The sequence below is a fragment of the Pituophis catenifer genome, unplaced genomic scaffold (assembly GCF_029215685.1).
Source record: "Pituophis catenifer annectens isolate HBS135680 unplaced genomic scaffold, rPitCat1.0.hap2 SCAF_1, whole genome shotgun sequence".
Classification (NCBI taxonomy): domain Eukaryota; kingdom Metazoa; phylum Chordata; class Lepidosauria; order Squamata; family Colubridae; genus Pituophis; species Pituophis catenifer.
Genome location: NW_027256881.1, coordinates 283,080,848 through 283,094,708, shown reverse-complemented (window position 1 = coordinate 283,094,708; position 13,861 = coordinate 283,080,848). Strand labels below are relative to the sequence as shown.

At 39.1% G+C, this 13,861-nt stretch overlaps 1 protein-coding gene across 1 annotated transcript in view; it reads right to left on the bottom strand.

Annotated features, from left to right (window-relative positions):
• LOC139307937 (cytosolic phospholipase A2 epsilon-like) overlaps positions 1 to 13,861 on the bottom strand; it is a 56,128-nt gene that overhangs the window by 37,425 nt on the left and 4,842 nt on the right. Inside the window, exon 3 of the mRNA XM_070931297.1 lies at positions 12,183 to 12,255. Coding sequence (XP_070787398.1) covers positions 12,183 to 12,255 — 73 coding nt within the window. The remainder of the gene's footprint in view (positions 1 to 12,182; positions 12,256 to 13,861) is intronic.

The window sequence follows — 13,861 nt, the reverse complement described above, 5'->3', positions numbered from 1 at the left end:
CCACACCATGTCTGAGTCATCAGAAACCGCTTCTGTTTTCAGTAGAAAAATGCTGGCATGGGCACACAGTAAATGCTTGGGGAAATGATTCACTGAGGTGAAATGTACCTAGGAAGAATTTTTTTAGAAGGCTCTTGGAAATATTGAAAATAAAGCTGGATGTGTGCATGTGAAAGTTAGCACAAAAGTCTCACTTCTCTTGTTATCAACTGGACTATTGCTAATTCTATTTCTCTTCATCACAACTGTGAGTGTTTATACAGAAAACACTCACAGAAAAATATCACTCTGCTACATGTCTTATAACACCTCAGTGTTACTCTTGACCAGTGAATTTTCTTGGGAAAATCAAGAATTTCAACTGGAAAATAATCCAACCAGAAAACTGTGGATTAATATCAATCAGACAAGGAACGAATATATTACAGGTACAAATTACCATTAAGTAGTACAAGGAAGAGCCAATTCCCCTCCCCCCCTTTTTTTTTTTAGTTTTCAGAAATGATTCTGAGGAAAGAGGGAAGATAGAGAGCAACTTCTCCTCAGGGTTTACATTCAGAGGATTTAGACTAGAGTGAAACTTTATTTAAATGGATTATTTGGGGGGAGGTGTGCTATTATTCACAAATATCATTGCATACGGTTATTATAACAATTTCTGTCATTTGCATGATTACATCATTATGAAGAACTCACATCAATGAGTAATGATATCCTTATGCAAATGAAGTAACAATGGTACATATGATGCTTGTGTAACAATATTAGTATATATAAATCTTGTGTAGCAGAAACTCATTGCATTAATTGCAGAGTCCAATGAAGTGAGATCTACAAATCAATATTTCAATGTACTATGCTTTATTTAGTTTCTTTCTCCTTCCCACAGAACTATAATGTAATGCTTGTGGAAGCTAAATCAACACTATATCAATAATATATCAATTTCTTCAAAAGATGAAAAGTCTTTTTTAGATACTGTGAGATCAGCAATGTCACGGATGGTTGATACTACTAATTCAGTTTTATTCCTTGCTTAAAATAGTTCTTTTTTTTAAAAAAAAATGTTTCTTGAAAAGATTCTTCAACTTGTTTCCATCTAGATATATATAGATAAAGGAGCCCTGGTGGTGCAGTGGTTAAAATGCAGTATTTCAGGCAAACTCTGCCTACAGCCTGGAGTTCAATCCTGATGGGGCTGAAGATGAACTCAGCCTTCGATCCTTCCAAAGTTGATAAAATGAGGACCCAGATTATTGCGGGTAATATGCTGACGTTGTAAACCATCCAGACAGTGCTGTAAAGCACCATGGGATGGTATATAAACCTAAATGCTATTGCTATTAATTATGTCTGAGATTATAACTCCCGGAATTATGATTGGGGATTCATCTAATCCAGCATAATTAGAAGATACAAGTACCAGGAAAGCAAAGCATATACTAGCATATATGTCATTATTTATATTAATAGGTGAAGAATATTAGATCACTCCCATCATGATTATTAATGTGGGAAGGAACCATAATCCATATCCATGTATGTTAAATGTGGGCCAAAGGGGTCATTTTAATTGCAATTTCTTATTAATGCTTTCCCTTTTTCTAGATTACGAAGTTAACAGATTTTTTGGGGGGTGGCAAGAAAATTGCCTTCAAATTTGTACATTCACAGAATACTTGGTTCTTTTCTTGGAGGAACGGAATATACTTCAAAGAGGAGAAGAAAAGGGAAAGGACCAAGCAACAGACATTGCATTCTGCACTAATAGCCATGCCATTAACATTCATTCATATGTACAATGCTGACTGTGCCAGCATACCATAAGTTTGGTCTACTCTATTTCTCATCCTGGAACACTAATGAGAAGTTGCCATAACTGCTACCTCTTTATACTCTCCCCCCTCTACCACTAAATTGTGATTTCCTGGTTTTCTTTTTCTTCATAATCCAGTAACAGCCCTCCGGTTTAAACAATGCCACATAGGACTCTTTATAAATCACTGCCTTCTACCATTTGTCTGGCAGGATAGTTTTCCAATCCATCCAATTCAAGAAAGAAAGAAAAAAATCCTTTAAAAATCTTTTTAAAAATACATTGGCATGTCAGTTAGGGGACATTTAAGGCTGCAATCACTTTCCATATTTAGTGTAGAGTTAAACTGCCAAGTTACTGTTGTTTGCTTGTCTCTTTAATTAAATGACACCATTATCAGTTTATCTATAACCCGCTGCTGAACACATCTATCTCTGCAGAAGACACAAATCATGGATTAGAAATAGTCACCGGCCCTGATGTTTATGGTAGTATACAGGAAAAAAACACAGCCAATATTCGAAGCCACAATATTTCTTGCACTATGGCAACCAGGTAGTGGCATTTTCTCCTTTTGTAGAAAGGGAGAGGGGATTCACAGGATTTTCCTAAGTGATAATCCGAGCACAACAAAGGGACAAGCCATAATCACATGAATTTTTTATCCCAAGTGCAACTCACCTTGTAAAACGACAAAAAAAAAAAAAATCTGAGACCAAACACAGAGTTTGAACATGCATCCACCTGAGAGTTTGCAAGCAGCAATGCCAACTTTCAGAAAATATCAGATGAGTTGGGCCTATTTTCCTACTCTTCATCTGAATTCCAACATAAACCTCCTAAATTACTACAACTGATTGGTGTTGCTCAATATACTCAGGACTAGTCCTTCTAAGGCAGTGATGGTGAACCTTTTTGCCATCACGTGCCAGGAGCAGGGGGGAAGTCGCGTATGCCCTTGCCCCTGCGCATGCTCGCGTGACCCTCTGTCCCCCCCGCTCCTGGCATGCAATGGCCTTTTTCTCTCTCTCCCCAAGCTCCAGAGCCAACTTCCAGACCATTTTCTGCCTCCGGAGGGCCTCCGGGGGGGGGAGGCCGTTTTCACCCTCCCCAGGCTCCTAGAAAGACTCTGGAGGCTGGGGAAGAGCAAAAAACAGGCCTTCCGGTCCCATTGGAAGTTTTTTTTTTTAATTTGATTTATATACCGCCCTTCTCCGGAGACTCAGGGCGGCTTACAATGCATTAAGCAATAGCCTTCATACTTTTGTATATTTATACAAAGTCAGCTTATTGCCCCCACAAACTGGGTCCTCATTTAACCTACCTTAGAAAGGATGGAAGGCTGAGTCAACCTTGAGCCTTGGAGAGATTCAAACCAGCAGTAATTGCAGGCAGCTGTGTTAATAACAGGGTGCTTTAAACCACTGTAGTACCAAGGCTCCTGTTGGCAAATGGGCCTTTCCCACCCACCCCCCCAGGGCTTTCGGAGGCAGAAAACAGCCTGTTTCCCTACTTCCAGTGAGCCCAGAAGGCCTGAAAATCATTTGGCCAGCGTGCGCATGCGTGCCAGAGCTGAGATCGTGTGTCCTCCAATATGGCTATGTGTGCCACCTGTAGCATGCGTGCCATAGGTTCACCATCATAGTTCTAAGGTTTTGTCTACTCATATATTTATTTGTGGATGCATTTGTATCCTGTATACTTTATAGACAGCGATGGGTTTCAGATATTATTACCACCGGTTCGCCATGTGCTTGGTTGCTTTGCACATGTGCGCACCTTCTGCATCAGTGCCCAGCCTTCTGCACATGCACTTTGCTCTTGCATGTGACTTCCGCACATGCACCTGGCCTAGAAAATGTAGCTAAATAGGACGGCATAGCGCCGGGGCAGGTGGGTGGGCCCACCTGCAATCTCCACTACCGGTTCGGGCAAACTGGACTGAACCGGCTGAATACCACCTCTTTATATATTATAAGAAGCTTACACCACACAATTAAAACACATAAACATATAAAAAATGATCAAACACCATACCCCTCTCTTCCACTGCACTTGATACTCACCATCCATCTCAAAGTCTCAGTGAAAGAGAACAGCTTTCTCTATCTTACAAAAATTAGCATAGAAGGGGCCAATCCTAAATGGGAGTGGGGGTGGGGAAGGCAAACTGTTCCTGAACAAAGGATGCCATCAAGAAGGCTTAATTTTGAACTTCTTCCCCCTACGTCAGGGGTGTCAAAGTCACATCGTCACGGCCGTGTCACGTGACGTATTGGGACTTTCCCCCCATGCCCGGGGGTGGGCATGGCCAGCGCGTGACGCATCAGTCTCGCAGGCTGGGATTTTGACAGCCCTGCACTACGTTAAGAAATGAGTTGCAGCCACTTCCTGTGCTTGAGGTTTCTGGGCTGCAGCCAAGATGCTGTCGTTGGTTTGCTGCTCTATTAATAATATCAATAGCAGTTTATCTTCCCATTATGGAAAAATGGTTCCGGATTTGAAGGCCCATAGGCCTACATCCCAACGCGATATGACTGCAGCATGTTTCATGAAAATGTGATGTGTGTGAAAAGGACAAATGGTTTCTTCCAATTTTTTTTAACTTTTAAAAAAGCCCTACGTGCTTGCATAGTCACATGGTCAGTCCAGGGGAGAAAAAAGTTTCCTTGAAAAGATGCTGTAGGTATACTATCCTTTTTTAAAAGAAAGAAGTAAGTTGGAGGAGCTACTTCAGCCACCTCACACGATTTTTTAGAAAAATAGGCACAATTCTTAATCCATTCCAATCCATAGATTGGAATTTCTTCTCTCCAAGCCAGTTGGGTTTCCCTTGTGGCCATCATTCATCCCATCATTTGGGGGCAAAACCACCAAATCTGTTTTTAAAAGAATTCCCTACTCTAAGTATTCTGCTACTCGTATTATGCTCTAGCCCAGGGGTGTCAAACTCGATTTCATTGGGGGCCACATCAGGGTTGTGTTTGATCTCGGGGAGGTGGGGAGGGTGTGGCCAGGTGGGCACCTGTGGCAGCCCAAGCACTCTGCCAGTGAAAACGGGCTCCTGAGCTTCATTTTTGGCTGCAGGGACCTCTTGCAACCTTCTGCCAGTGAAAACGGAGCTCGGGAGGGCCACAAGCAGCCCTCCCAAGCTCTGTTTTTCTCTGGCAGAGGCACCACGGGCTAGTCCTTCACTGTTTCCAAGGCAGCCCCACGGGCCAGATTTAAGCATCCCACGGGCCGGATCCGGCCCACGGGCCTTGAGTTTTACACCCCTGCTCTAGCCTCTCATTTTTATTTTGTTCTTTCTAGTGATACCTTGATTAGCCAATAACTACATTATATCTACATTTACATTAAAACAGACATATGGTAATACAGATAGTCTTCAATTTAACAGCAGTTCATTTAGCAACCATTAGAACTGAAAAAAAGTGACTTATGAATATTTTTCACACTTAGGACCATTGCAGTATCCCCATGGTCATGTGATTTACATTCGGATGCTTGACAACTGGTTCATATTTATGATGGTTGCAGTGTCCTGGGGTCAAGCAAAGTCAATGGGGAAGTTAGATTCACTTAACAACACCTGCAGTGATTCACTTAACAACTGTGGCAAGGAAGGTCGTAAAATGGGGCAAAACTCGCTTAACAAATGTCTCACTTAGCAACAGAAATTTTGAGCTCAATTGTGGTCATAAGTCGAGGACTACCTGTACTTGTTGGATATATCAATCTGGGCTCAATAAGAAATTAACAAACAAAAAAAAAAGAGGATCATTTTCTGTATCAGCTGAAGTAACTATGTAGGTCACCACAACAGAAGAATACAAGAAGAAAAAAAACAAAACAGGTAGAGGCAGTTATATCTCAATGAATAATTTGCAAAACAATGTACCTAACTTAATTAGGGGAAATGATTCAACAATAAAACCTATGAACTTATAATATAAGCCCTGAAAAGAAATTAAACTATTTTGCTTATGTATTTATGCTAACATTCTACCTTGACTTTCCTTTTCAAATGTAGCACTCATAACAAGTAAACAAAATTCAGCCAACTGTATCAAAGTTAAAACCACATTATTAAGTCATGAAATAAATAATAAAACACCTCCATAAAATCCGCTCAAGGCATCTTTCAAGGTAACATAAGTGGCTAATAGAACCAGCAAATGATCAGAATTAAAATAACAGATCCATTCCCATCTCTTACGTTCTATGAGACACAATACTGACCATAGTCAATAAAAGAAAAAAGAGAGAGAGATAAACATAAGCAATCACTAAGACTTAATTCAAAAAGCAAGAAAACAAAAGGAAGGTTTTAGTGTACTAGAAGGCCAGCAAGGGCAAAAATCACGATTACATTGGGAACAAAGGACATATGCACAAAAAAGGCCCTCCACACTGCCAGCAAACATACAGTATATCACAAGGCTGTTAACAGATCTTACGGAAGTCACTTGAGGAAGAAAATGTTCCCCAGCTTACTTGAGTTCAGCCTTCCAGCTCTGTTCTATTCTATTCTATTCTATTCTATTCTATTCTATTCTATTCTATTCTATTCTATTCTATTCTATTCTATTCTATTCTATTCTATTCTTTTAAAATAATAACTAGAACCTTGAATTTGTTTGCAGAAATTAATGGTTATCAAACACCATTGATACATAAAATATTCCAACTAATTCACTCTAATTTTTTTCTAATTTTGGACACAATTTCTTGTACCAGCTGATGTATCAAAGTACTGTGATAAGAAAGGTAGCCATTTACAGAGATTATTTACAGTAATTGAAATACAGGTAATGTATCTTCCATTACTTCCACAACCGATTATGTGAGAAATGGACACAATTGGGGCAAAATACTAATTGAACAATCCAATCATCTAGAAAAGTTGGGTCTAGCCAGATCTAGGAAGATTCAGACCTGCTCAAATCAGACTAATATCCTGTCCCTGGATTATATATTTTCTAACCAATCATGCTTCTGACCATCCAGATTTATTTTCAGTTTTTTAACATTTATATCCAACCCCTCACTAATTTTAAAGAGCCAAATTTTCTGTATTTCCCCAAGTAATATGAAACAAAGATAAATAGCTGAACTTCATAAACGTATTTATGAAACTGTTTGTATTCTTATTGAAGTCCATGAAGTGTCAAAATAGGGTTACCATATTTGGATTGACAAAATCTGGATGACCTTAAAATTGTAGCAAGGAGCTATAAAAACCAACATGTTTACAATATTTATTTATAAATAAAATTTATAAAAATTATAAAATTAAAATTATAAATAAAATTTATTTATTTATAAGGATTTTTGTCTTGGTGTAAATTCAATTAATGGTTGCTTTTATAGAGAACACAGATTTTCATAACTTCTATTTATTGGTGAAATGAATTATAGGTAATATTGTGGTAGACAAAACAAAAATGTACATATCCATTTGCAAGAGGGACAAATAAAAAAATGTCCATATGAGGTCACAAAGCAAAATATGCTTTTGACCTTATGTTACTATCAGATACAACCTAAGTCACAGGACTTGTACTATAATATCATAATGCATATTTTGTAACTTTATATGCCCCCCTTATATTCTCATGAGTTTATTTATTTATATAATTTAGATGTCAACCAACTCCAAAGGATTCTGAGCAGCTTGAATGCTTTTTAAATGAGAAATGATATTGAATTAAGAAGCAGATCATGCATGCCCAGAAAAAAAAACCCATACATAACAACAAAAGAATAACTATAGAAATACAACAGCCATCCTGCCCAAGATGTGAGAAAACAGCCAGGTTTTCTAGACATACATAATCATTGCTTCACAAAGCCTTAGTTAAGCCACTTCACTAATTATGGCTTGATTGACAACACTATTTAAGTATACCATCAGTTGACATGATGAGGAAATTTATTTATTTATTTATTTAATTTTATTTTGTCATATTTCTATGCTGCCCAACTCTCAAAGGACTCTGGGCGGTTTACAACAATGAATAAAACAATGCGAACAATCCCATAAAAAATGTTAAAAAGAAAAACATTAAAACATTAAAAACTTTAAAAACTTTAAAAACGTTAAAACACATGCACTCCAATTCGTGGCCGGGTCTCGCAAGATCATTATAACGAGATCAACGGCCCCAGGCCTGCCGGAAGAGCCAGGTCTTCACTGCTTTGCAGAAGGCCAATAAGGTGGGGGCAGTCCGGACCTCAGGAGGTAATTGGTTCCAGAGAGCCGGGGCAGCCACAGAGAAGGCCCTCCCCCGTGGGCCCGCCAGCTGACATTGTTTAGCTGACGGGACCCAGAAGAGACCAACTCTGTGGGATCTTACTGGTCGCTGGGAGCTATGTGATAGAAGGCAGTCTCAAAGATAGCCTGGCCCTGAGCCATATAGGGCTTTAAAGGTATTGACCAATACCTTGAATTGCACCTGGAGACCAATAGGGAGCCAGTGCAGCTCGCAGAGAATTGGTGTAATGTGGGTGTATCTAGGCGCACCCACTATAACTCGCGCGGCTGCATTCTGGACCAACTGTGCAAATGGTTGGTACATTTTAGAAGACTGAGAACTCCTTTATATTCTTGCTGCCATTATTTGGCGTATGACTGGAGCTTAGTTCAAGGAAGTCCAAATGTATAGCAATTAACTTGGCTAATGTATGAATCAAGCTTGAAATAACAGTTGGGAAATATTGGCTGAGTGAAAGAAGCTTCCCCCATAACTATTGTTATGACAGGTGACTGAAACTCTTCGGAACAATGCTGATAATATTTGGAAATTCATAGTGTGGATAAGCTTATTACATACATGCTCAAACCACAGTTGAATTTCAGGTAAGGTAAAGTGCCATAGCTATAGTGTGTACTCACTGGTGAGTTTGATTTAAGTTGCTTATCCTTTTGGTTTCTGTAGAAGAGGAAGTAAGACTGAGCTGAAAATAAGGCAGTATCTCTTCTGCTTTATCTCTATACTTTAATCTAGGCATGCGGGGGTTGAAATGGGTCAGTGAAAGGTAGAAACATACAGTTTTCCCCATGTCAGATGGCTCTGATTCTGTTCAAATTCCTACACAATTTATCTAAACTCTCTCTCTCTCTCTGTGTATGTATGTATGTGTAGTGTTTATTGGCCATGAACTGCCAGGTTGGTTGAGATACTATCTGGTAGGAATGCTGACTAGCAAATAAACTGGCACATAGGGAAATTCCTTATTCTTGGTTTAAACTAAGTCAATCTCAGTCATTGACTTAATGCATTGTAAGCCATCCTGAGTCTCCGGAGAAGGGCGGCATATAAATAAATAAATAATAAAAAAAAATCTCAGAGTTTCTTCTCAGGGCTAAATTAGATTCTATCCACCTGAGTCCCTGAGCCAGCAGAAAACTATACGGACATAAAAGTTTGCTGTTCCCACTGGCGATCTCTTTTCAGGTGTGATGCAGCAAAATTATTCTGTCATTCCTGTTCCAGCATACAGCCAAAGGTGTTATTACTATCCAACATTATGTATTTCAATTTATTTTAATAACAATCTCTCCAATGTTCTTTTCATATGAAAAGAAGCTAGGCCTTTACACTTGTAGCATTATTTCAATAAGCTTCAGTTTCTCATTCCTATAGTCTTCTATGTTCAAAATTAGTCAATCAGAATAGAGTTGGAAGGAACTTTCCAGTCCAACCCCCTGCTCAAGTAGGAGACCCTATTTCAAACAATGACTGTCTAGTCTCTTCTTAAAAACCTCCAGTTGAAGCACCCACAACTTCTGGAGGCAAGCTGTTCCACTGGTTAACTTGATCTTGCTGATCCAAGACACTTGGCGATCTGGTGGGTACAATATGCCAATTTGGGGGTCCAGTTTGAAATAATCAATATTTTCTACTCCACAAAACAAAATGCCCCTAGAAGAGAGTGCTCAGGGAGTGGAGAGGAAGAGGGTGCACTTACCACAGCCAAAAATAACCACCTGGAGCTGGGCTGTTCCCATGGATGTCAGCTTCCAAGCTGCCATAAGGAAGGAGAGGAGAGGCTTGAACTTTTACCTACTTAATTCCCCTGAAGAACTGTCTCCACGGAGATGGGGTGGGAGGGGGGATTGTGAACTGACGGAGATGGGATGAGAAGAGTGGCTTGGAAGATGACCAATGAGACGCAGAGAATTGGGAACTGGAAAGAGAGGTTTTGCGGGGGGCCAAAGTTCAGTGCTAACTGCGCATTGAGTCAGGGTCAGTTCGTTATGCTCAATAGAGAAAAATTTCCTCAAAGATTGGGCGTTTGGAAATTCATTTATTTGGAGATAACAACGAAGCTTGACAATGGCTTGATCAAAGAATAATCACTGAAACACGTCTAATTGTATCTGTGAGAGTAGCATGCTTGAGTTGAAGCGCAAATTTGCAGACAAGAGTTTTCCCTGGCATCTTTGGATATGGCAGCAAAGATTCTTATCAACAAACCTGGCAAACTGCTGCCAATGTATTCAGATCTTACTGTGTATCAATTACAAGTGATCTGATAAGCTGCTGCAATTATAAAATTGTAACATTTGGATGAACCTTGGAGTTCTTTATATGTTTTGTATATGTTTGATACATGCTTTTAAAAGGCTTCTTGTATATTTATCACGATGGCTAAATTTAGCTGACCAACTGGCCCCCATCTTCACCTGCATCTTTAATAAATCACTAGAGATGTGCTATGTTCCTTCTTGCTTCAAATGCTCTACCATCATCCCAGTGCCGAAGAAACCCTCCATCAAGGAACTGAATGACTTCAGACCAGTTGCTCTAACATCTGTAGTTATGAAGACCTTTGAAAGGCTAGCGCTCGGCCACCTGAGAACAATCACAGATCCGTTGTTAGACCCCTTGCAATTTGCTTCCTGAGCAAATCGATCGACAGATGATGCTGTTAATATGACTCTGCACTACATCCTACAACATCTTGACTCTCCAAAGACCTATACAAAGGTCCTTTTTGTAGACTTCAGCTCAGCATTCAATACCCTCATTCTAGATATTCTTCTAACTAAACTAAATCAGCTAGCCGTACCTGACCACACTTGTAAATGGATCATAAGCTTCCTAACAGACAGGAAGCAGCAGGTGAAGCTATGCAAAATCACATCAGATATCTGCACAATTAGCACAGCCTCCCCCCCCAGCTGTGTGCTGTCTCCACTACTCTTCTCTCTATACATCAATGACTGCATCTCAAAAGATCCCTCTGTTAAAATACTGAAGTTTGCAGATGATACAACAGTGATTGGTCTCATTCAAGACAACGATGAATCTGCATAGAGATGGGAGGTTGAACAACTAGCCTTGTGATGCAACCAGAACAACCTTGAACTAAATACAATCAAAACCGTAAAAATGGTGATGGATTTTAAAAGAAAACCTCCTATACTAGAAGAAAACCTCTTATAGTATTAGACAACACAGTATCAACAGTAGAATCTTCAAGTTTCTAGGTTCTATCATATCTCAACATCAAAAACGTCATAAAAAAAACACAACAAAGAATATTCTTTCTGCGCCAACTCAGAAAGCTCAAACTGCCCAAAGAGCTGCTGATCCAGTTCTACAGAGGAATTATTAAGTCTGTCATCTGCACCTCCGTAACTGTCTGGTTTGGCTCTGCAGCCAAACAAGACAGACACAGACTTCAACAGATAATTAGAACTGCAGAAAAAACAATTGCTACCAACCTGCCTTCCATTGAGAATCCGTATACTGCATGAGTCAAAAAGAGGGCTGTGAAAATATCTACAGATCCCTCACATCCTGGACATAAATTGTCTCAACTTCTACCCTCAAAACGACGCTATAGGGCACTGAACACCAGAACAACTAGACATAAGGACAGTTTTTTCCTGAATGCCATCAGTCTGCTTAACAACTAATTCCCACAACACTGTCAAATAATTTACTAACACTGTATTACTATTATTCTTCTCTTCCTTACTAGTATATATCTCTTTCCACTTATTACTATAGCCATGTTGCTTGCATCTTTCGATTTATATTATTTTTATTTGTTTCCTAGTACAATTTGATAGCTTATTAGTAACCCTGACTATCACTAAGTTTGTATCTTTTTATTCTTGATTAATGTATTTTATTCTCCTTATGTACACTGAGAGCATATACACCAAAGACAAATTCCTTATGTGTCCAATCACATTTGGCCAATAAAGAATTCTGTTCTGTTCTGTTCTGTTCTGTTCTGTTCTGTTCTGTTCTGTTGACATTTTTGGGGGTAATATTATTGTTCAGACATACAGTATACCATACTTTCAGTATATCATGAAACCATGATCAGGAATGAAAATACTCACACCAATCTTCTGGATGGAGATTCCGCATTCGAATAATTCTTACAGTTAAGATATAACATGGTGACTCCATACTCTGCAAAAAAGGAAGGAAGGAAGGAAGAAATAAAAAAAATACAAGGATGGATTCTTCAACTGATAAATGTGAAATCTGAGTTATAATTAGAAATGCTGGTGAAGTTATCTGGACTTTGGTTTGGAAAAAGCAACTATTTTCATTTGGAAACCCCCTATCACAAAGTATTTATGCTTTTGAAAACTCCAGATAGATACATTTTAGGGCTTTCCCAACTTGCACAAACATGTCATGGCAACATCTTTATCTGCTGTGTCCCCATGATGTTACCTTGTCTTCAGCCCATGCACGACACAGCCTTACGTGACTTTTAGATGTGAAGAACTGGGTCGTTTTCCATCTTTTTCTGAAAAGGTCCAAGTATGTGAAAGCTGTTTAAAAGCTGTTTAAAATGGCTACCTCAAAAGAAAGTGATTGGTAATGACTTGAAACATGACCAGGATAGGGACTGGCATCAAGGACAGCACGTTTCAGACCAATATACTCTGCTGACTCAAGGATGCATGAATAACCTTCAACTCAGTAGAGTTTAGGAACAATGTGATATTATTGTGATTAGGCATAACAAATTGGTGGTGGTGGTGGTGGTGGTGGTGGTGGTGAGGAGATTGAATGAAACAGGAATGTAGGTAATGAAGAATAAAAAATGCCTTGTGTTTATAGAAGTTAATTAGCACTTAGTTGCTTCCAAAATGCAGCTTCTCTCTTATTTAATACAATCATCTAACTGGATAACCAAGATAAAAAAATGTATCATACAACAAATCAACCCAGAGTTTTTATTGGGTGGACAAATACCAGGCTCAAATGACACATTATGCAAAGACCTAACCCTTGGAAAAGAGGTTCCTTCCAAGATTCAAATGGCCCCCATCCTACTAGCATTTCAAAGGACCCTGAGATTGTAGCTCTTCACCCAGGCCTTTGGTGAGGATAACTGATGTCCCTTTCTTCCTGTTCCCCACCAGCTTTGTTTTCTTTTTTTTTTCTTTTTCTTTTTATTAAATTTCTATACTGCCCTTCTCCCAAAGGACTCAGGACGGTGTACAGCCAGAAATAAAACCATGACAGTAGAAAAATTAAAAACAAGTTAAAACAATTAAATCAATTGGCCGAAAATTCTAATAAAGCAATCCATTAAAATAGTAAAAATATTATTATTATTTAGGCCAGCCCTGCTTGTTGGAATAGTAATGTTTTTAGGGCACGGTGAAAGGTACGCAGGCCGGTAATCCTACGAATCTCCGGGGGCAGCTCATTCCAGAGGGTAGGGCCCCGCACAGAGAATGCTCTGTGGGGGCCCCTACAGAAGAGCATTCAGGGGGAGAATGCTTTCCCCCTGAATGCTCTTTGTCATCTTTGTTTTTGTTATCTTTTATTAGCTTTGTATTTTTTATATTATTCTTTGTTTTTAAATGATTTTAACAATTGAATACCAGTTTTCTGGAAGTAAGCTAGCATAAACATTAAATATATTGTTATTGGTCGCATGGTCAGCCAGAGGTTTAGACTAGATTTGGCATTTTGAATCCTTCCAACGGGCAGATGTTGTTATTTGATGTGTTAAGGGTGTCAGCTCTTCCAAATAAAGCTATCTTTTGCAATT